This window comes from Arvicanthis niloticus, chromosome 1 (assembly GCF_011762505.2).
Source record: "Arvicanthis niloticus isolate mArvNil1 chromosome 1, mArvNil1.pat.X, whole genome shotgun sequence".
In the NCBI taxonomy this organism is placed as follows: domain Eukaryota; kingdom Metazoa; phylum Chordata; class Mammalia; order Rodentia; family Muridae; genus Arvicanthis; species Arvicanthis niloticus.
Genome location: NC_047658.1, coordinates 153,469,713 through 153,492,615, shown reverse-complemented (window position 1 = coordinate 153,492,615; position 22,903 = coordinate 153,469,713). Strand labels below are relative to the sequence as shown.

The 22,903-nt window shown below is 41.2% G+C and overlaps 2 protein-coding genes across 3 annotated transcripts; one reads left to right on the top strand and one right to left on the bottom strand.

The window, feature by feature from the left end:
* Positions 1-7: 7 nt before the first annotated feature.
* On the top strand, positions 8-7,225 carry Atp5mk (ATP synthase membrane subunit k). 2 transcript variants are annotated; one of them, XM_034496978.2, is made up of 4 exons: positions 8-151; positions 4,444-4,539; positions 4,624-4,716; positions 7,113-7,225. In XM_034496978.2, the coding sequence occupies exons 2-3, from the start codon at positions 4,453-4,455 to the stop codon at positions 4,711-4,713; spliced, it is 177 nt and encodes a 58-aa protein (XP_034352869.1). In that variant the 5' UTR covers positions 8-151; positions 4,444-4,452; the 3' UTR covers positions 4,714-4,716; positions 7,113-7,225. The 2 variants fall into 2 exon arrangements, with proteins under 2 accessions (XP_034352869.1, XP_034352870.1); XM_034496979.2 differs by having other exon boundaries at positions 4,624-4,761.
* Positions 7,210-22,903, bottom strand: Taf5 (TATA-box binding protein associated factor 5). The gene is made up of 11 exons (XM_034496977.2): positions 22,321-22,903; positions 19,425-19,662; positions 15,713-16,028; positions 14,992-15,155; positions 14,763-14,898; positions 13,490-13,610; positions 11,927-12,056; positions 9,994-10,158; positions 8,740-8,917; positions 8,404-8,581; positions 7,210-8,262 (listed from the first exon to the last, which is right to left on the bottom strand). Exons 1-11 carry the CDS (start codon positions 22,877-22,879, stop codon positions 8,045-8,047), a joined length of 2,403 nt encoding a protein of 800 aa, XP_034352868.1. The 5' UTR covers positions 22,880-22,903; the 3' UTR covers positions 7,210-8,044.

The following is a 22,903-nucleotide window of genomic DNA, read 5'->3' as shown; positions in this document are numbered from 1 at the left end:
CGGGACTTAACGTTATAGCCAATCCATGCAGAGGGCCGAGTCACCGCGGCCTGTCGGTCGCGTGCGGGAAGGGGGTGTCTTCCGGTCCAGCCGAGCAAGTCGTTGCGTTTGTTGAAGGACATCTGCTGAGGAGTTTGTGATTCGGACGAAGGTGGGAGAGAAAATGCTCTCGGTTGCTCGGACTGGTGACTGAGCTTTGTAGGGCTGGCTAGAATCGGGCCGTTTTTCCCGCCCCGGAACAGCGCGAGGTTTTCTTTTTGCGGGGAGAGGACGGTGGGGAATGGGAAAGGCGCTGCAGAAAATGAGGGTCGGGGCCCCGAGGCGCGCACATAAGCCTCAGCAGCGCAAGTTACGAGCGCCCCAGGCCTCGCACGGCTAGCGGAGAGTCTTATCTTCCACTCTCCAGGGTGGATTGGGGGTGAGAGGGGTCGAGAGGGGAGCTTCCCAAGGTCATCCAGTGATAAGAGTGTTGGGAGAGAATTCTGGCTTTTGTTCCCATCTTCGACTGAATTCTTGTGTCTTGGCCTCTATGGCCATAGCGATTTGTTTCCTCTGAGCTACGATCGGGAAACCAGGCCTCCCTTATCCGCGCGGTAGCCTTTGTCAAAACCAGAGTAAACTTGCTGCGGCCCTGCGGTTCTCCAGGCCTAGGCGCTAAAAACGGATTAGAGTTTATATTCCAGGGGTTCTGAATCTGTGGATCGTGACCACTTTGACAGACCTCTATTTCCAAAAATATTTATTTACATTGCGATTCATAACCGTAGGAAAATTACAGCTATGAAGGAGCAACGAAAATCATGTTTTGTTGGTGTGTGTGGGGGTGGGGGGGTGTCACCACAACAGGAGGACTATGTGTATTAAAAGGATCGCAGCATTAGGAAGGTTGAGAATCACTGCTGTATGTGACCAGCGCAAGGGCTCTCACAGAGGCCGTTTGTTGCTTGTGAGCTTTTGACTTTCCTCTTCCTTATACCTGATGCACGTAAGACAGGAGAATAGCTGTATCCAGGAACCTATTAGGAAGAAGCAAGGGCAACTGCTCACCCCAAGCCTTTAATGAAATGCCCATTTCGCGTGGAAAGACTGGTTGTATTTAATAGTAGTTATTGGATTATTTAGAAACAGAAACAAAACCTGTCAGCTTAGACTTTGTAGCAGGCTGCTGTTTAACAATATTACATTTTTAAAAATATTAAACGTAGGCTAACAATTATTACTCTTAGGTGTGGTTTGGTTTTTTTTTTCACTACTGTATGGCTCTAAACTTGCCTGTGACTTCAAGGAGAGCACATTTTAGTTTATTTATTCCTATTGCCAGGTGAGAATGGCCCGTGCCTTTAGTCCCAACACTGTCGGGTGGATCTCTGTGAGTTCAGGGCCATACTAGTTTATGCCATCTGGGGCTATAGATTGAGACCCTGTCTTTTAAAAAGTAAAATAAAAATATCATACAGGGCATTGTTAACAGAATTAACTGTTGGGGGAGGGCGTTTCTGATCATTGTCCTAAAACAATATGCAGTTTGTTGGAAGGTGCTTTAAGCCTTAATATCACCTTTGTTGTCATGTGGTGGTACCACACACCTTTACTCCCAGAACTCAAGTTCAAGGCCAACCAGGTCTACCTAGTGAGTTAATTCTGTCTCAATGATGATAATAATAATGCCGTTGCTTATCTCACTGTCAACATCACTGTTCTTCCATGTAAGCTCCCTTTAATACCCCAGTTCCTAACCACTTCTTTGTTCTGCAGTCAGAATTAGTTGTCTTTGGAATACATTATCCTTATTGCAGTATTCTGTAGAATGAAACTTAAAACACCTCAATATTGACCAGTTATGTAACACTTCCTCCTAAAGGTAACAGGTTAATGAATGGTCATTAGAAGTCTTAGTTTTCTGTAAGGTTTCTCATGAGAACCTACTTCATAACTTTAAAAAATGTATCATGAAGTAAATGGAGAAGAATGCTTTGGTAGGTGTAGTAAAGGGAAACGTGAAGAACTATGAAAGTTTTTGTTGTTGTCTTTAATGGTGATTTTCCTGCTTTGGCTAGATTGGCCAAGATCTATGAAAGAGACCCAGGGAGATTTAGATTTTCTTCATTGTTGCAGTAACCATTATGAAAGTATTCAAAACTAAGGTCTCAACTTTCATTGCATGAATGCTTCTGAAGCCTTTGGATGGTTAATAGAACGGTGCCGGTTTCCAAAGCAGTAATACCCGTTTGTTTTCTCCTACTCCCATTTAGAAGCCAGCCAGTCTACCAGTCTTGCTTGGACCTTGCCCAGCGAGTCCAAGTTGCTCCTGGAAGCTGTGGCTTGGTTGTAGTCGATAGGCCATCATACACAGAAAACTGAATAGTTTGAATTCTGCTGTGACTTCCTGAATCTGTGTCTGCTGTTTCTTTTGAGTTAGCAAACGCTATGTCATTTTACTTCAGTTTTCATCCTTTCCCTCTGTCCCTCCACCCTACTCCTTATGGCTCCCTACTTCCAGCCAAATCGTCAGGATTAGTTCTAGTTTTGTGACTTAACACAGACATACATAGATGCATATATATTTAAACCTAGGATCTGTTTATAGGGAAACGGTGGGTATTTGTTCTGAGTCTGGCTTATTTCTCCTAACGTAATGATTTCCTGTTGCATCCATTCCTGTTTGCATCATGATTCATTTTCCTTCTGACTAAATAAGGTTTCACTGTAAATATGTACCACATATTCTTTATCTACTCTGCTGAGAGGCATCTGGACATGTTCAGTATTTTAGCTACTGTGACATGCAAATCTCTTTGTGGTCTGTTGGCTTAGTCTTTCAAGTATATCCCAAGTTGAGTAACTGGTTTGTGTGATAGTTGTGTTTTTAACTTCTTGAGACTCCTCCACACTGACTTCCTTAGTGGCTGCCCCAGTTCACACTCCAGCCAGCAGTAATGATTCCTCTTTCCCCACAGCTCCCAGTATGTTGTCACCTTCTTTTAATGCAATTTCTTACACACCTTTAATCCTAGGACTTAAGAGGCAGAGGCAGTCGGATCTCTGCAATTCCAAGGGCAGCCTGGTCTACAGAGTGAGTTCCAGAACATAGAAACTCTTGTCTCAAAAAATTAAAAAAAGAGGGGTTCTCCAAGGGTTTCCCCCATATAACTATTGAGTATGTGTATGTATTAAAATTACTTGGAGACCTTTTAAGACAAATAACTGGATCAGGGTTTCTAATTCAGTGTCTATGATAGGGACCTCTGAAGATCTACATTTCCAACACGTTCCTATTGGCTTCATGCAGCTGGTCTAGGGACTTGACTTTGTGAACCATTGATATGCCCTGTAATACCCAAAAGTAGAATTGATTTTTAATATTGAACATCACTTGGGGCTTCTTCCATGTGGTATACTCATCTATATAATTGTCCTTCAATAGCAATTGTCATTTATTCATCCCATGTTGGATTTCTGGTCTTTCTACTTTTGTGAACAGTATTCAGTGATGATTCATGAACCATATATTTCTACCTTGTGATAATTTCTGTAAAGGTAAATTCCTGGAGAAGAAACGACTCAGCTAGATGGGTATATTCATTATATATGATATACTCTAAATGTTTGCTGTCACCCAGCTTACACCACACTGTATTGCAGCCATTTAACACTGCCATTTGTAACTTATCTGTGCTAGTGTGAAAATTAAATGTAGGTTTGGCTTTACATTTCTTTCTTGGAGAGTCAGGGTCTCCTTTACCCAGCTGGCCTGAAACTCATAGAAATCAACTTGCCTCAACCTCCCCCATGCTGGGATTCAAGGCCTGTATCACACCAGGCTGACGTTATGTTTCTTTGTGGGGTTGACTCTTTTATACTTTATATTTCCCTTTCCAAAAACGATGAAAATACTTGGCTAGTTTTCTGCCAGGATTTTTTGGCTTACACTCAAAGTCCTTTCTCTGTTTGGGTATAAGGAGTAAGGTTCCAGCTTCAGAGACCACCTTGACTGGTGTCAATATCATCAGTAGACGATCTGTCTCCCGTGGATCCCTAAGTGATTTATAGGAAAAAGAATATGCGTTACTGTGTTCAGTTGGTGGTTACATTTGAAAAACATTACAAGCGCCAACTTTTAGCTGGTCTTAAAAATGACTTAATTCGGTGTCTAACACAGTATTGATAGAGCCATGACTGAAAACATTGAGCTGTGCTGAGTGAGGAGAGTTAATGCCAGCTCTTTTCCTATGCTGATGCTTGGCTATTCTGGAGTTTAGGAAGAGTGAGTAATGGGTGAAGGTCCTAACAGTGCTAACCAGCTTTGCTTATCAGCTCCACTACTGCAATGGCAGCTGGACCACAGATGACAGGACAGATTTTGAAACTGAAAGAATTTTATTTTCTTATAAACTGCACCCAAATCAATTTATTGTTTTATTGTCTTGTTGTTTTGTTTTTTAGATTGAAGTCATGGCTGGGGCAGAAAGTGATGGCCAATTCCAGTTCACTGGCATTAAAAAATATTTCAACTCTTATACCCTCACAGGTAGAATGAATGTAAGTATTAATTATATTTTAGGCAGTTATATCTTAGAATAACAGATATGACAGCTTTCATTTACATCTTTCTTTTCTTCTCAGTGTGTCCTGGCCACATACGGAGGCATTGCTTTGTTGGTCTTATACTTCAAGTTAAGGCCTAAGAAAACTCCAGCTGTGAAGGCAACATGAGTGGTAAGGACTCACCACTTCAGAGTGTGAAGCTTAGTCACTCTGATGGTAGGGTTCTTTCTTACCTTATACAAAATAAACTGTTGGCACTCTTTGAAATTCTTTGTATTCCTGAAAGAAAACATTAGGTATAATATATACCTGTAAACCCAACGGTGAGCGAACAGAGGCAGAGGATTGCAAGTTCAAGAACATAGCAAGACTTAGTCTCAAAACAATTCAAAGGCCGGGAGGTGGTGGTGGTGCACGCCTTTAATCCCAGCACTTGGGAGGCAGAGGCAGGCGGATTTCTGAGTTCGAGGCCAGCCTGGTCTAGAGTGAGTTCCAGGACAGCCAGGACTACACAGACAAATCCTGTCTCGAAAAACCAAAAAAAAAAAAAAACAAAAAAACAAAAAAACAATTCAAAGAGAGTGACCGAGGACACTGGGAGGGCAAAACAGGATCACTGTGATTTTTGAGTCTGCTCTGACTAAAAACAAAACCCAAAAAAGATATTACATCAAAATGCTTTTGAACTTGGGAGTGTTTTCTCAGGGTTAAATGCTTTCCCAATTGATTTTGGGACACTTAGCTTTATAAGAGGGTATATCTTTTACCTCAGCCAGAGTAGACTAATTTTTGCTAAACTGGTGTGTTAAAAATTCTTTGGGTTTTGTTGTTGAAGTACTTTTTTCTTTGACCATTTATATTTTTCTTAACACTATTCTTGTGTCTGTAACATTGAAGATGACTTCAGTGAAGTACTTATGTATTTTATTTTTGGGAACCTATGTCTTTGCACACTCACAGCAGGACACTGATGTGGAAGCATGTGCACAACTCTAAGGAGCTGCTGCTCTTTCACCTTGTTGAGGCAGAGTCTTTCACTTCTTTCTGCTGTGCTGCTCCACTGCATTTCCAGCGATGTACATTTATAAGAGTGCTGGAATTACAGGTGTGCCACTGTGTCTTTTTTTTTCCCCCATAAATTCTTAGGACCAAACTCAGGTCTTCATGGTCTCTCCAGCCCAACTATAAGCTTATTATGCAATTTAGTTTTGGTTGGGTCTTGTTTGTTTAGGTTATTTGAGACAGTCTTGCTTATAACCCAACTGACCTCACAGTTGTGGCAATTCCTCTTTCTCAGCCTGCGGAGGTTTGGGATCACATGTACCACCATGCCTGGGTAGGGATGGGGATACTAAAGCCTGGAGAAGTGGCTCAGTGGTTCCAATCGAGTACTGCAAATACTGTAAGAACAGAGGACCTGAGTTTAGGTCCCACACCCGTGCCAGGTATCTTACAACTGTCTGTGACTTCAGCTCCAGGCAACCTAAGTGTCCCTTTTTGGACTCTCATACATAAACACATTTTTTTTTTTTTTAAGTCTTTAAAAAAGAAAAACGGAATTATGAGCTGAAGTTGTGGTGCTAGGAATCAAACCAGGGCCTTGGCAGATGCTAGACCATCATTCTGCCTCAGAGCTATAGGCCCGGCTCTAACCATCCTTGAGTATATAAAGTTATAATATTTGCTGGGGTTTTGATAGCTCTATGCTGTCATAGAATATTGGATTTCCCCCCACCCCCAAATAGACAAACCCCTTTAAGATTTTCTTACAGTTCCCTTCAAGCCCTTTCTCTATCCAGAAGTCAGTAAATGCTGTGTTGGCAGCAGAGGCTTGAGAACTACTGCTGTCTTCACTTATTTTTGCCCTGCTCTTAAAAGCTTTACCATCTTGAATCCATTTAACGTAGGGGACTGTGAAGTCCTGTCCGTGCCTTATTCCTGGTAAACAGGCAGTACTTTGCCCGTTTTATACATAAAGTTAATCTTAACTTTGGGAGGGTGGTAATATCCCCATAAAAATTGTATCTTGAAAACTATAGCAGACATGTATCTGACCTATTTACACCATTTAAAAAATGTTCCTTTACAACTAGAAAGCTCAGAGACTGAGAATGCCTGCTGCTCTTGTATAAGACTAGGATTCAATTCCCAGCACCCATGTTGTTGGTTCACAACCATTCTAGGGGATCTGATAACCCTCTTCTGATGTCCATAGGCACTAAGCACACAGTGGTAATACACATGCAGGCAGAACACTCACACATAAGATTAACAAACATTTTAAGTGTTACTTCGTATACTTGGTGTTTTTCAGTAGTTTGCTTTTAAGGCTATACTGAATTGTTGGCAGTTTCAACAATTACTTCAATTGTTAAAGCTGGAACATTAAACTACATCAACCTGAAGGAGATGCATACACACACAGAGACACATATGTATTATATATGCCCTACTGACTCTTGAGAACCTATTGAATGTACATTTAACTCTGGGGATTTGTGGAAATTACTGATTGTCATAAAAATAGAGAACACATTTGTGTCAAACTGTTTTTGCTTTGTTTATAGGATTTTGAACTGTCTGACCTCACCTGTTAAGTCCCATACCTGAAGAAACAAGAAACTGATGTGAACTCATCATGTAATACTCAATTTGTACAATAAATTATGAACCTGGAAAAGCTGGTTGTCTTTATTTACAAGATATCAAAAATATAAAACTGTACAAAATGCAACAAAGGCAAAAACTGGCAGTGACTTGGTCTAAATCTCTTAGTTTTCCAAAGCAAGGCTCAGTACTGGAGGTAAGCAACTGAAATGTCTGTCTGACTTCAAGTGTACTAGGTCATATGTAGCCACGTTAGCTGAAGTAGAGTATGGAAGCTAAATCTCTTCACCTGTTTTCTAAGTGTTTGATTGCACTCCAAACTTACAAGGTAGGAATTGAGATGTTGGTGGGTGGCTGTACATGTAGATCTTAGGAACTGTAGTCCCCTACCCAGTTACATACAGTCCACTAATCATGGGTGAGGGAAGCATGTTAGTGGGTCATTTAACACACTGCTTGAGAGCCATACAATAACTTCATTTACAGCAGACACACACATGCTCATAGAACTCTTCAGCTACGCAAGATGGTACTGTATTTCTTAACTTGAATCTTGAAGCAGAATGAATTGTTTCAATCAAATTGATTTTTTTCTAAACATAATAAATTAAAATAGCATTTGAACAAAAAAATGCATAGTTTCCACACAATCCAAAGCACCATAAATGTCCCCTCCACGAACATAATACCTCTTATTCAACTAACGGAAATTAGTTAAATGTGGTTGCTATAGAAACGTGGAATTGTCCTGTTCAGATTTTCCAAGCAGCATACTTCCAGATCCATGTAGACAAAAACATTCTTTGTAGCTTAAATACTAATCACTGAGGTATTTGCTTTTAGTCTCCCTTTTCCAAACAGTAGCTTCCAAAAGGTCTCTAATACCGTTGGTTTATTGCGGACTGTAAGCTCCTGCAGCTAGAACCAAGTTTCTTCTTGTAAAATGTAGGTGTACAACTGGTGTCGATTTGGTCATATATGTACCCAATAATAACTCCTGGGAATTCTCAGGTAGATTTATATGCCCAGTGGCTGTAGTAAAGTCATCAGTCTCTAAATCTTCAAACGCTTTGATGGCATCCCATAACCGGACTGTATTATCCATTGAACCTAAGAGGATGCCAAAGAAAGTCATTAGTGTCCAGCTGTCACATCAAGAGTCCGACTTTTTCCCCCCCCTTTGGATACTTTGTGTTTACTGTGTATTTTTTTTTTAAACAAAGACTAAACCTTTACCATGAAATAATTTACCTGATGCCAAAATTTCACCATCTCTACTAAACCTAAGTGAACACACTGTATCAGTGTGACCTTTTAATTCTCCAACCATCAAGCCATGTCCAATATCCCAAAGAAGTACTCTGCCATCTGTTGCTCCTGTAGCCAGGAATCTCCCATTGGGAGAAAATGTCAAGGAATGAATTGGTCCCTAGAAAAGAGCAAAGTAGGGTTAAGTATATTTGATAAGACCAAAGTAGAACTATAGTTTAATATCATGACTGTTATCTTTAAAATGCTATGCCACTGGTTAAATATTTCAATTCTGAAAGCATCTTTGTGTGCTGGAATGATGAAGGTGTAAAGTACCTTGTGTCCAGTGAAGATCCTTACACAGTTCCCGTTGAGGACATCCCAGAGCCGCACAGTTCTGTCTGCAGAGCCCGTAGCAACATAGTTGGAATTTGGATGAAATCTAGTGCAATTCACATCAGCGAGATGGCCAGCAAATATCCTTAAAGGCTGATAGTGATCTGTAGCCCAAAGCCTGAAAATAAAAATAGTATTTAAACAATAAAATTTAACCTAAAATACAGGTAAATCCAGGTGAAAGTCAATTCCAAATGGTTCCTCCTTGTCATTTAACTGAAGGAAAGAGTAACTGGAACTAACATTTTCTTTTTTGAGATAATATTTCATGTAGCCCAAGCTGGCTTTAAACTCACTCCATATCCCAGAGGACTGGTAGGCTTGGATATGTTTTTTTGTATTTATTTTGTTTGAGACAGGGTCTCACTTTGTAGCTGTGCTGGAATTCACTATGTAGATGTGGCTAGCCTTAAACTCAGATATTCCCCCTACCTTAGCCTTTCAAGTGCTAGGACTAAAGGCATGTGCCACCATGCCCAGTTCCTAAATGCTGGGATTACAGGCAAATAAATTAGCTTTTATTTATTTATTTTTTTTTTTTGGAGAGGGTTTTTCTGTGTAGCCCTAGATATCCTGGAATTCACTCTGTAGACCAAACTGGCCTCAAAATTCACAGAGATCTGATTCTGCCTCCCAAGTACTGAGATTAAAGGCACTGACAACTGCCTGGTTTAAGTAATTTATTTTTATTTTACATGTATTGGTGGTTTGCCTATGTGCATGTCTGTGTAAGTCTGTCAGATCCCCAGGAACTAGAATTACAGTCAGTTTGAGCTGCCATGTATGTGCCAGGAATTGAACCTGGGTCCTCTGGAAGAGCAGTAAGGACTCAACTGCTGAGCCATTTCTCCACCAGCATGTAAACTCTTTAATTATTTTATACCCATCTCCCCACTCCTAATGAACAGAAAAACATTCTACAGTTTGGGCAACCACATATAGTTTCTAGCAAAAATTATATCAAAGGGGACTTTAGAATAACAGGAGAGACAGGTATAGTGGAAGCAGGGCCCTTGGTGTAGACATGGAAAGGAGAGAATACTCCCCTCTCACATTTTCAAACTACGGCTGTGAATTATCTTCTCAAAAGTTAATTCTGAATAGCATGAAAATAACATTTGCTGGACTTTGTATTCTCAACAAGAAAACATCTATATTTGGTAAGCAAACCCCATTAGATCATAGTGTTCTTACCGAGCTACTCGGTCATGGCCTCCTGACACGAAATAATATCCATATGGAGAAAACTGTGTGTCCCATACTGGGTAGTTGTGTCCTTTATACCCAACCAAGCAAGTGAAAGTCTGAAGGCTCCAGAGCCTGACAGTTCCATCCTCTGAAGAGGAGAGCAGATAGTTCCTGAGGAGAAGAGGTGATTGATGTTTGATTCTCAGTACAATCGATTAACCTGTCAAAGTTTCTTCTTCCAATCTCGAATTTTAATAAATGACAAGTGCCTATGTTACATTAGTGTGTGTGCATGCACATGCTCGTGGGAGTGGGCACATAGTTCTGAAGACTCAACCTAGGGCCTTGCACATGGCAGGCTGGCATTCTACCACTGAGCTACCCATCCTTAGCTCCCTCACCTGTGCATGTGGAATGCAGAATGCATGGGCATATTTAGGCATCTTCCTTGGATCAATCTCCAAGATGTACCCAGAGCTTGTCAGCTTTCTCCAGAGACCCCAGCTCCCAAGTCCAGAATACTGGGATTACAGAAGAGCTGTCAGCCAAGGTCAGCATTTATGTGGCTGCTGGAGATCCAAAATCTGATTTTCACCCTTGCATGACAAGCACTTTACCCACTGAGCCATCTCATCCATCTTTATTTATTTATTCTTAGAATTCACAGTAGATAACAAGAGCTAAAAGTATTAAACTAATGTTAAATGAAATCTTGTCATATCCTGAACACCTACTGTATAAAGCTAATTATGAAACAAAAAACAAAACCAAAACAAACAAACCTGTCAAGACTATGGGGAGGGGTCACGGTACTTCAGAAAAGAAAAAAAAAAAAAAAAAGATTGTGATGGCTCATGGGTAATTTCAGTGGGCACTTGAGGCAGGAGGCTTGCTGCAAAGTCAAGGCTAGTCTGGGCTACTGTTTTGAGATCCTATTTTCAAAACACCAAGAAATAATATTGAAGATAATAAGCAGTTTGGTTACCTAGACAGTCTAGAAATGAGGTGTATCAATTTGGGATCTGTTATTTGCTATCTGCATGGGCTATATCTAAAATAGAAAAGGAATCAGGTATAGCTCAGTAGCAGAGTGCATGCCTAGTATGTGCTAGAGGCCCTGCTGCATTCAGCCAGGACTTCATTCCCAAACCCCTTCCCGCAGAACACTAATGTCCTGCCTTTTTCAGGGATAAATACAAAAGCCAACAGTTTTCGCTGAAAGCAGACATTCTCTTCAAGTAAAATGTACCATTTGGCTAAATCCTATTAAGTCCTGGTTTTGTTTGTTTTTTAATTCTCAAGATCTCACAAGTGTAATGAAAACTCTGGTGGTGAAAAACTACTGCCTAAGTAGAACACAAGATAATATGGGTGAAAAGCACCCTTTCCTAGACATTTTCACAGAGAGTTAGAAATGAAATTCAAGGAATACCTAAACACATATGGTGCTATTATTTCAAAATAGTCTGGCTAGAACCTTGAACCACAGTTCTCCTGCCTTAACTTCCAAAGGAGCTGGGATGGCTGGCAGGCACTTACCATGACACCCAGCTTTCTTCTGTCTTTCCATTACAGAAACTTAAATGCTTCAGTTGATAACTTTTAATGCCATTAGTATGAGGAATTTCTCTTAAATTTTATAAAGTGCCGTAAGAATAATCCACAAACTCAACCAATTCAAGCTCTATCAGAGGGTTATTCGAAAATAAAACTAAATTTTGAAACCAGTGAAGCCCTGAATATACATAAATTCAGTATACACTTAGTCGCTATTTTAGATTCCAGTACCCCAAAATAAGTTAGCAAATGGTAAGATTCTAATTCTAAAAGATACTGAAATACAGGAAACCATAATGTTTGGCATTTGCATTTTGTCTCCAGCAGTTAACTTTTAAATCTCAGTACTGTTTATCAGCATTTCATTGTGTATGGATTTTACCTATCCGGACTGAAGCTGGCTCCATAGACAGGCCCACTGTGACCATACAAAATCTTCAACTCACTTGCAGTTTTCTCATCCATGATTCTCTCTAAGACATCATCTGATTCTTTGTCTATAAGACTAAGATCTAAAAAGGTCCAGAAATATTATTTTAGGAATATTATTTAAAGCAATCCGTCATAGTTCAGAACATTTCAACATTTCTCCCTCTGTAACAACAGCAACTTTAGCTAAAGCTAAAGTAAGTAATCCATCCCCTTGGATAGAAGAAAATGAATCTTCAAAACAGTTAATAATCTGCTAGACCACACAGAATGAAAACCAGAACTGACTCTTCAGTCTGTCCACAATGCTACATTTCATAACAATGAAGCTATACAAATCCTAATCAATGTAAACACTCTTTAGGAAAAATAGCTATCAAAAAGCTATTAAAATCCTGACCTCATTAGAGGTTTAGGTTTTTTGGGTTTTTTTTTTTTTTTTTTTTTTTTTTGGTGTTTTCATTAATCTTAGATGTACCAATGTTTCACCTGCATGCATACGAATGTACCACATGCCTGTGTTGGCTCCCCTGGAACTAGAGTGATGTCTGGTGGTGGGAATCTCACCCAGGTCCTCTGCAACAATGGTCAGTGCTCTCAGCCACTAAGTCATCTATCCAGCCCCTTGTTTTGATTTTTGAGACAGAGTCTTCATTGTGTAGCTTAGGCTACTTTGAACTTAAAATGATTCTCCTGCCTCAGCCCTTGTATGAAAGTGAATTTGAGCATGCATGCCATCACACACAGGAAGATGTCAGAGAACAACTGTAGGGTCAGTTCTCTTCAACCATGTGGGTCGTGGACATTGAACTCAAGTTTGCAGGTCTAGTGGCAAGCACTTGCCTTTATCTGCTGAGTTACCCTGCTGACCCTCACTAAGGTTTTCTTAAAATTTATAGGTAAATAATCATCAGATATCAATCGGAATTTTAACTTTAAAGAGTTGTCTGACCTAATTCCCTCATTCTATACATGAAAGAACTGGGGGCCAATGGAATAATCATTGCTACTCCCAAAGGCTCTTTCATTTATTGGAAATGTTATCTTGGTTTGGTGTTTGTTTTGGTTTAAGACAGTTCATTTAAGGTTTGCAGGCTGACCTTGAATTCACTCTGCAGTCTAGGAAAGTCCTTGAACTCACTCTCTTTTTAAAAATTATTTAGTGTCTTTGTATACGTAGATGTATACATGCCTAGCAGCACATGCAAGGAGGTCAGAAGACAACTTTAGGGAGGTGGTTCTCTCCCATATGTGGGTTCCAAGGAACTGAACTCTGGTTGTCAGGCTTGGCAGCAATGAGCCATCTCACCTGCCCAGTCCTTGAATTCTCAATCCTGTCTCCTCCTCCTAAGACGTTTGTTATAGCAAGCCTAAACCACCAGGTACAGACAAGACTGTAACCCTGGAATTCAAGTGAAATCACTTCTGCAAAGATCACAATTTCCTGTCTAAATTCTATGAAATCAAATTGGTGTAGACTAATTTCAAGTTTATACCAATAGGTCATCTCGGTTACCTGATGCTTGTTTGACACTACGAAGCTTTTTAGGGGTCACAGACCACACTCTGACAGTTGAATCAGCAAAACCTCCAGCAATCAGACTAGAATCATCCGTGACATCCACTGCAGTGAGGCCCTGACAGTATTTAAAAAAAAAAAAAAAAAGTATTAGCGGTATTAAATAATATTGTGGTAGGGAAAAAAAATTACAATCATATCTAAAAAATGTATAATGCTAGACAATGGTAGCACACACCTTTAATCCCAGCACTTAGGAGGCAGAGGCAGACAGATTTCTGAGTTTGAGGTAAGCCTGGTCTACAGAGCAAGTTCCAGGACATCCAGAGCTACACAAGAGAAACCCTGTCTCAGAAAGAAAAAAAAATTCATAATGGGTATTTTTCCCATATGAAAGATCATTTGACAGCTATGAACACATGAGCAAAGTTAAATGCACACCGATATATATATATAACTATATACATATATGTACAAACATGTAATCATGTAATAATAATTAAGAGATCATAATGTAGAGGACACAGGGAGAGTTGAGGAGAGGCAGGAGTAATGTTCACGCAGTGCTCATGTACCAAGTTCTCAAAAAAAGTAAGTAGAACCAAGGTAGACTATCTGAGTTACGTTATCAAATGAAACGCACTGTCTGAAGGCACACGTGCAATCGCGTGTCATCACCTGCTTTTCACCCTCCGTATTTGGAATACATAATAGTAATTGTTAATCATTTCTTTTATTTTACTAAATACATCTTAGTATTCTAAGTCAATAAAAATATTAATAATTAAATTAAAAACACCAAATCTATATTATTACTTAAACCAAGTTCAAGAGATGAATCAGATGAGCGTTGAGCACTCTCAAGGCTAGAGGAACAGAACTCCAATCAACCAACTGAGGTCAAGTATGAGCAGGATTCTTACTATTACAAGTTGCTAAAAGGCTTTTAAATTCAGATATCTATCTATTCTGATCACTGTATGTCCTCCCTCCTTCCCTCCCTCCCTGCCCACTCCCCACCATTTTGTAGTTCTGGCTGTCCTGGAACTCACTATGTAGATCAGACTGCCCTCAAGCTCAGAGACCTGCCTGCCTCTGTCCAGACTGCTGGTATTAAAGGTATGCACCACCACACTGCTTCTCTTTGCTCTTAAGTTAAATAATGCCGAGAGCTTAAACAGGAAAATTCCATTTGAGTTACTTTTTCTCAGTGGTAAATCACCATTTTATCTGACTTTTCTGGGACAAACTGTCCAATTATTTTACTAACCTGGTAAGCATTAAGGAATGTATAGAAACAAATGGAGGGTAAACAGTCTGGCCCAAGGCGCACTCGTTTGGTAGTTTCTTTCATATTCATTATTTTGTCCAGTTTGTCTGAATCTTTCAACTCAGGAAGAGGGATTCTATAAGAGAAAGCAGATGAAGAATCACTTGAATATTAATAGACCTCAGCCCTCTGTGATGTAGCTCTCGCCTCTCTGTCGGTCTCTTCCCACCTGTTTTGAGGCGGGGCATTGGGATCTTGTTTTTTGCTTTTAGAGCCAACACTATCCTTCTTTGGCTTCTTCTTTTTAGGTTTTCCTTCTTCATTCTCCCCTTCTTCATCCTCATCATCCAAAGGCACCTCGATTTCTGGTTCTTTTAACAAACCAAAAAATACCTACAAGTCAAAAGAATCAACAGTTTTTACATTAGCTTTTGTTCAATGCGTTTGATTAGGTCATTTCTCTTTGCAGGCTCTCTTGCAACTACAAATGACCGCATCATTCTAACCCACAGATATACGCAGAAGTACATCACTTCTACCCACTTGCTGTCTTGGTTTTAAAGAGACTCAGTCAACCTTCTGTTGTGCCCACTACTCTTCCCTGGTCAGCTGCATGGCTACCACAGCCATTGGAGTGTGTGCACACTCATGCACCACAGTCTAAGGATAGTGGGCCAAGAGGTACAGACAGCACTTTGGAACTATTATGCAGGTCTCAGAAGAAAAGCAAAACCAAAAACCCTTGCTTGTCTTAGCTGCTGCAGTTAAGGCTCTGTTACTCGAAACCTTTCCCAAATCCTCTCATATGCCACTAATCCTCAGAACAACACTTTAAATATAGCGTAAGATTATTCCCAAGGTAGCTATAAGAAGAATGTATACGTAATTTCCATAATGGAAATCCTACAGTTTTCCATCTACATCATATAGTTCTGGGTTTGCTCCTGTACCTTTGATTTGTTTGCTTCTCGTTTTGCTTCTCCTGCCAAGCTTCCTACCATGGCGTCTATCTGTTGCTTACTGCGAGGCATCCCATCAAAGATGTCAATGTAGAGGTGCTCCTGAACTATGTTCCATATCTGATTGTTCTGCTTCTCCTGAAGATGCCGCTTCAAGAGTTGGTACGAGTCACGGGAAATGCGAAGAACAAATTTACTTGTCCGAAAGTCCAGCATGGTCTCATTCCCTTTCATGTGTTCCTTTTTGGTAAGACTAGATAATACTCGTAGGTCATCCTGGTAATAACATTCCTGATCTCCATGGAACCTGTTTTAGTGATTTTAAAAAGTCATTTTTCAATATGTCATTACGGTAATCTGCTTCTCCTTTATACATTTATAAGCCATCCCAGAATAATCTGTAGTTAATATATAATTATATATGTATATTACAAAATATAATAATGTAACTATATAAATAACCCTGACTAGGCTGTAGGATCAATAATAATATATTTCAAAATTATTATAATTCAGTTTCTAAAGTCACCCTTAAAATGACCAATTTCTCTAATGAAATGTATCATAAACCTTTCAGGAGAAAGTTCTGAAATAAAGCAGTGAATGAGACATCTGAGTGGACTTAAGACCCACTACCAATATGTATTTCTTTTGAGAACTATCTTTGATCCATGGTGACATATGCCTTTAATCCCAACACTCAGGAGACAGAGCCAGAGCCTGGATCTCTGAGTTTGAGGCCAGTTGGTCTACAAAGTAAGTTCCAGGACAGCCAGGGCTACACAGAGAAACCCTGTCTCAAAAAAAAATATTTAAAAAAAAAATCTTTGGTGATACATAAAAATGTCAGAATCCTTGCTTTACTGAATTTTGTGCTTTCTCAAATCCTCTTTAAAACTTTTTATTAAAAAACATTTCAAACACAGAAGCAGAAAATAGTATGCCTTCAGTGTACTTATCACAGTCTCAATAATAATCAGGACATGGATTCTTATAAGCCTATACATTTTAATTACTATGTTGAGACATTAAGTATCAATATTTTAATAATGATAAACTAAACAAGTATTGGTACTAAACAATGAGCACTTTCATATTTTCACTATTATACCAAGGCAGCTAAATAAAGCCTTCAGTCTTGGTTGTAACTTACAGTTTATATATACTTTTGTTTTTACAAGTCTTGGCTTATTTTGCCCTCATTTAGGCGTGAGGTCCTAGCAGACTGTCTGTAATGGGAACAGAGAGCCTTTTAGACAGCCCATCTTCCTACACAGAAAACCAGCTATCCCAGAGACTGAAGAAGGCTGATGACGGCACTACAAATTAACTTCTAAGTAGGGCTGTAGTGGCACTCAAGAGGCAGAGGCAGGCAGATCTCCATGAGTTCATGACCAGCCTGGTCTACAGAGCAAGTTCCAGGACAGCCAAGACACACATTACACAGAAAAACTCTGTCTCTTAAAAAAAAAAAAAAAGAACTGGCTTCTAGTGTAGAAATGTTATTATCAGCCAGAGAGAGAGGTGAGGGCTGAGCTAGTTTCCTTTCTGTACCTTCAATTAGGAACCCGAGTGTAATGAGTGGATGATAGGTTTTAGGAGTTTTGTTCTTCCCCCTCACCATCATCGTTACCTGACAAGCTCACACTGAAGCACTCCCTTCAGTCACTCCAACCCTGCCCCCTTGGCATCTGTAATGACGCCTTCCTGGACTTCCCCCTTTTTCTCCACCTTTTCCATATCCTATACTGGTTAAATGTTGGAGCTCTTCAAGCCAATGTGTGGCTCTAGGTGCTCCTCTCCTCTCAGCTGCTATATAGGGGAACGGGATTATAGTACAGGGGGACAGAGGAACAACTGGTGGACCAGTCTTGGAAGTATTGGGGATTTTTTTGTTTTTGTTTTTGTTTTTGGTTTTTCGAGACAGGGTTTCTCTGTGTAGCCCTGGCTGTCCTGGAACTCATTGTTTTTGTTTTTTTTGATTTGGGTTTGGGGTTTTTTGTTTTGCTTTGTTTTGTTTTGAAGACAAGGTTTCTCTGTGTGCAACTCATGCTGTAAACCAGGCTGACCTCAAACTCAGAGACCCACCTGCCTCAGGCTCTGCCTCCTGAGTGCCAGGATTAGAGTTGTGCACCACCATGCTGCACATGGTTATTGGTTCTTAATGGGTTCTTAAATTAGTCAAAAGTACATTTGAATTGGAACTAAAGATCAGTCCCCTACTTGACACAGCACGTCCTCCTCTAGGGTTTCTGTCAGCAAAGTTGTTCTTCTCCAGAGGACACACCAGAAATCCGAATTATCAATGGTGCCTCACCTCCATGTCCAACTCAGCACGTGTGGGGTCAATCTGCTATTCACTTCACCAGCAGATTCTTGTTTCTCAACAGTGATGCTACTGATATATTGGGCAGGACAATTCTCTGCTAAGTAGGACTTCCTATACTTCCCATAATAGTTATTATTATTCCTTCCTACAGTTATTATGACAAATATGCCTCAACATATTTCTAAGTGTCCATGGGAAAGAGGACTATCACCACCATTGGGAGGCTCGTAATAACCCTACTCATCTAACAGCCCTCCTGTCCCTCACCATCTGTGTGCCTCTTTGCACAAAGGCCTTTCAACAGGCATACTCGGGCCCTGGTGAAGGTGGGGGACCATGCCTATAATCCTAGCGCTCAGAAGGGAGAAGCCAACAAATCTCTGCAAATTTGAGGCCAGCCTGGTCTACACAGTAAGTTCTAGCCCAACCAGAACTAAGATCTTGTCTTAGGAAAAGGACTAAAAAGACTGCAATTAATGAAATGATCCTCTAATGACATCTATAGCAGAGACATCTCACTGTCCCCAAATGCTCATTTTCACTTCCTTCCTCCATCACAAACAACTGACCATTAACTGGGGACAGACACCCCAAACCACATTTCCGACATTAGTAGCTAGGAATGAGAAAAAGTGAGAAAAAGAAGTGAGCATCTTCCAGGAACGTGTGCCTTTCTTGCTGACTAGGACAGTGCTGGGACTGCTTTCTAACAGAGGACCAGCTGTGCCATGAGGCGGAAGCTTCACGACAAGGTTGACAAACTGATGAAGGCCACATCCCTGATGACCAAGGATTCACCTATCAGCCCTAAACTTCCTACTTTTATGAGAAAACGAAACTTACACCTTATTTAAGCCTGTTGTTTGGGTTGTTAGTCATCTTCTGTCTAATCTAATCCTAATACAGTTTCCTACTGCTCTTAAAGTTTTTATTCATAATCATTGAGTTTTTAGTGACTCTCAATCAAATCTCATCCAATACAAATCCCTATTATTCCTATGACAAAGATTCTCAACACAGTCCAAGAACCTGCCTGCTGTTCCCAACTGAATGCTGTTATCACAGCCCTGCAGCATTCCCTGCCTCAGCTACTAGGAGATTCTTTTAGCCTCTGTAACTACCATGATCCCTTCCCCCACAGACCATTCCGGGTATGCTCCTCTCTTCAACTGGCTAATTCCTAGCCCTTCTTCTGATCTCATTTCAAGACTGTTTCCTCTAGAGGATCAATTCTCCTGCCCCTGTGTCAGATTCATATTGCCCAAGGCACCTATCCTTCCCAAAATACTTTCTGATTTACAATCTTACATTTGTGTGGTTACAGATGTGTGTGTATACATACATATATAGATAAATATGTTAAGATTCACATACTTCTCAAAGAATGATTTTGCTTCACTTTCATGTTGATTATAAACTAGCTCCAAGTACATATGTACAAACAGAGGATAAAAGAGTTGGGATAACTCTGCTCGATGGCAGTCCAGAGAACATTCAATGAAGTGTTTCAGTCCACTGTAGTACTCTTCATACATCGTAGGGTCTCCTTGTTGGTTGTAGGCCGACAAGACAGCACTGACGTCTGGCTGGTCTTCCACAGCTACATTTGCAACTGTTTAAAAAATGAATGACAACTTTTAAGAAAATGATCTAAAATGCACCAAGCAGATGTGGCTTTGCTAAGGCCCCAAGGACAGCTGCTTCTCAGAACTGTCCCTTTCCTCTCTACTTCTCTTCCCCAACACAACCATGCATCTTTTTCTTTGTTAATTTTGTATTATACTTGCTTACTTTGTGTATATGTGTGGCTCTATATGAGGGTAGTGGGCAGACAAGCCATAATAGTTATATGGAGATCAGAGGACAAATTCGGTAGATAGCTCTCTCCTTCCATAAGAGGTTTCAGGGACCTACCTTAGTTTGTCAGGCTTGGTGGCAAGCACCTTTACCTGCTAGCTCACAGTCAAAACCTTTTAAAATGATTCAGGGTGTTTTTGAGTAACCCAAGCCAAAGACCTTCAGTTTGACTGTATCTTACATTTTCAAATCAATAACAACAACAGTCAATATTTTTCCTGGAACTGTGCTATTCTAAAGACAGAGAGTGCAAACAGGATTGGGAATGTGCTAAGTAGCTAAGACTTGTCTAGCATGCACAAAGGCCCTGGGTTGAACTCTCAACACCACCAAATAAATAGGTAAATGAATGTGCAAAGCTAACAATTATGTAGCTTCTCTCAAGGCTCAACGCAAACAGTATACATCACACTCAAGTACCTTGTATATCACTCCTGTAACATCAATCCTGTGATACCCTCATATTCAAACACCAATCACGTCATAGAAAATATAAGCATCTCACCAGGCAGTGGTGCTGCACGCCTTTAATCCCAGCACTTGGGAGGCAGAAGCAGGCAGATTTCTGAGTTCAAGGCCAGCCTAGTCTACAGAGTGAGTTCCAAGACAGCCAGGGCTACACAGAGAAACCCTGTCTCCAAAAACAAAAACAAAATCAGCATCTCAGGGGAAAAGGGGAACATTTGTTACAGCTCTGGAATATAAAAGACTACAACTCAACTGCATATACTTAAAGCAATTTCTACAACCTCATTGCAAGGTAGAAAGCCTGAGTATTTGTTTGTAATATAGCAATACAAAACAATTACGCTTTTTTAAAAAATCAAATTTAGAGTTTGGATGTTGAAAATTTTGGCAAACTACAGTTATAGTGTTATACCCTTTTATGTTTTTTAAAAAGTGATTATATATATTCTTTACTGAAAAAAATTATAATTAAAGTTATACTTTTGTAGTCATTCTTATGGTCTCTTTTTCTCCTTGGTTTCTTGAGTATTATCTAAAAAAATAAGTCAAGTTTCTTGACAGATGAATGATATTAGAAAAATAACATAATAATAAATTGCTACAATATAGTCACAAAATTTAGCATACAGAAAAGACCCTCCTTCTCAGTCACATTTTCCACATAGTTTGACTTATCACTCCCTTCACCCATAGCTACATTTAGCTGAGATGGCTTTGATCTCACAGTAATTCTCCTGCCTCAGCATCCCAAGTGCTGGCATTATAAACATGTCACATTTCTATTTATGGATCACAGTGCCATGTGTTCAAACTTCCTGTCTGGCAATGCTTTCACTGAACTACATTAACCATGTCCAGAACCACTAACCTGGATAATTCAATTCAATATTTACTGATCTCCTTTGAGAACTTCTACTAAGTATGAGTTTAAATTTTTTAAGTTTGGTATATATTAAAGACAACTTTCAGGTAGCTGGGTCTTTTCTTCCACCGTGTGAGTTTTGAGGACCCAATTCAGGTGGCCATGTATGGCAGCAAGTGTCTTCACCTGAGACGTGTGTTTTACTATACGGATTTGTGACAACAGCTTCTGGGAGAAAAGTGGACATGAGTTGTCAGTAACTGGATTCAGGAACTAAACTCCAGTGCTAGGCACATTACACATTATATCTTAGTCTCATAACATCTTACGGCAAAAACAAACAAACAAAAAGACTAGAAAAAAATACCTTTAGCTGACATCACACAAGGAAAAGCAAAAGAGACAAAAAAGTCTGCCCCACTCCCACCCGTAGAGTTAGAGTTTTCAAAAGCACTCCTTAAACGCCCTATAGCAGATCCCCAGGCTCTGCCCCTACAGAGTTTAAGAAGCCTGAAGTGATGCTCAGAAATCTGCATCCTCTAAAACACTTAACACCGGTGGTTCTCAGCCCACATTCTAAGAAACACTGACTACCACCACTCTGGATGTGTGATCCAAAGCAAGCCTTCCAGCTTTGCTCAAAAAGTTCGTTTTCTAGTCTCAGAAGAAGAGATGAGAACTAGAAAATTGTGAAAAATTGAGATACAGTAAGTGCTTGCAGTACAATAGTGGTATGGGAATGAACAGCACTATACTCGTGTTCACGCGAACGTAACCGTAGGTTCCTAAGTCCAAGGAAGAGTAGAAATACCGAAACCCTAAAGTTCCCCTCTTCTGTCAATCCCCGGTCCCCGGCACCTCCCTCGGCTCCACAGCTCTGCTCAGCCTCTGGCTGGAACTGACAGCTCAGAAGAGGGTTTGACTGCGCAGCCGGCGCAGTAGCGAAAGGGGCGGGCATGTGGCCCTAGAGGCGGGCCCAGGAAATTCAAAACAAGCCCGCAGAGGTGCAGGCCTGCCAGCCCTTGCCTTCCCCGCTAGCTCCCCTTCAAGCCGGCGTTTCCTACTCGGGACCCCGAGACTCACCCTTTCCTGGAGCCACAGGACCTGAGGCTGAACCTGAGAACACTGAGGTCACCGAAGCGCCGGCCCCCGGAGGGTCGGGGCCCGCAGAGCCGGGAACTGAAGCGGTGACCCGGCTGAGAAGCGCGCTAGCCGCCTCCGCGCCAGCCCCGTCCAACTCTCCCGGAGCTCCGGAGCCCGCCACCGCCTCCTCCAGCAGCCGGGCCTCACGGCGCAGTGCCTCTTCGGCCTCGCGGAGGTTGCTCTGCCGTAGGAACTGCAGCACAGCCAGAAGAGTCTGTCGGTCGTGGGGAGCGCCGGCCTCCGCGGGAGCGGCGGGCACCGGGGCCGCCCCCGCCGGGGCAGCGGCAGAGACAGCCACCACAGGCTTGGGGGTCCCGCCGTCCCCACCGGCCGCTGCCGCCACCGCCACATTCCCGCTGCCGCCGTTGGGGCCGTTGTTAGGAGTGCCACCGCTACCCTCGCCTGCGCCGTCGCCAGCCTGCGGAGGTAGCAGCGTCGGCGGTCCCTCAGGCTCTAGCTTGACCGCCACCTCCGTCTGCTCCTCCGCCAGCGCCGCCATCTTGCGGCTGAGCCACCTCGCGCC

Bases quoted from the DNA above. Each gene is read 5' to 3' on its own strand.
- Atp5mk (XM_034496978.2), top strand. From the start codon at position 4,453: ATGGCTGGGGCAGAAAGTGATGGCCAATTCCAGTTCACTGGCATTAAA. The intron at 4,540-4,623 runs GTAAGTATTAAT...TTTTCTTCTCAG, and splicing joins CCCTCACAGGTAGAATGAAT to TGTGTCCTGGCCACATACGG.
- Taf5 (XM_034496977.2), bottom strand. From the start codon at position 22,879: ATGGCGGCGCTGGCGGAGGAGCAGACGGAGGTGGCGGTCAAGCTAGAG. The intron at 14,899-14,991 runs GTGGGAAGAGAC...TTTCTCTTATAG, and splicing joins AATGCCCCGCCTCAAAACAG to AATCCCTCTTCCTGAGTTGA. The intron at 12,057-13,489 runs GTAACCGAGATG...GGACCTTTTTAG, and splicing joins TAGTGTCAAACAAGCATCAG to ATCTTAGTCTTATAGACAAA.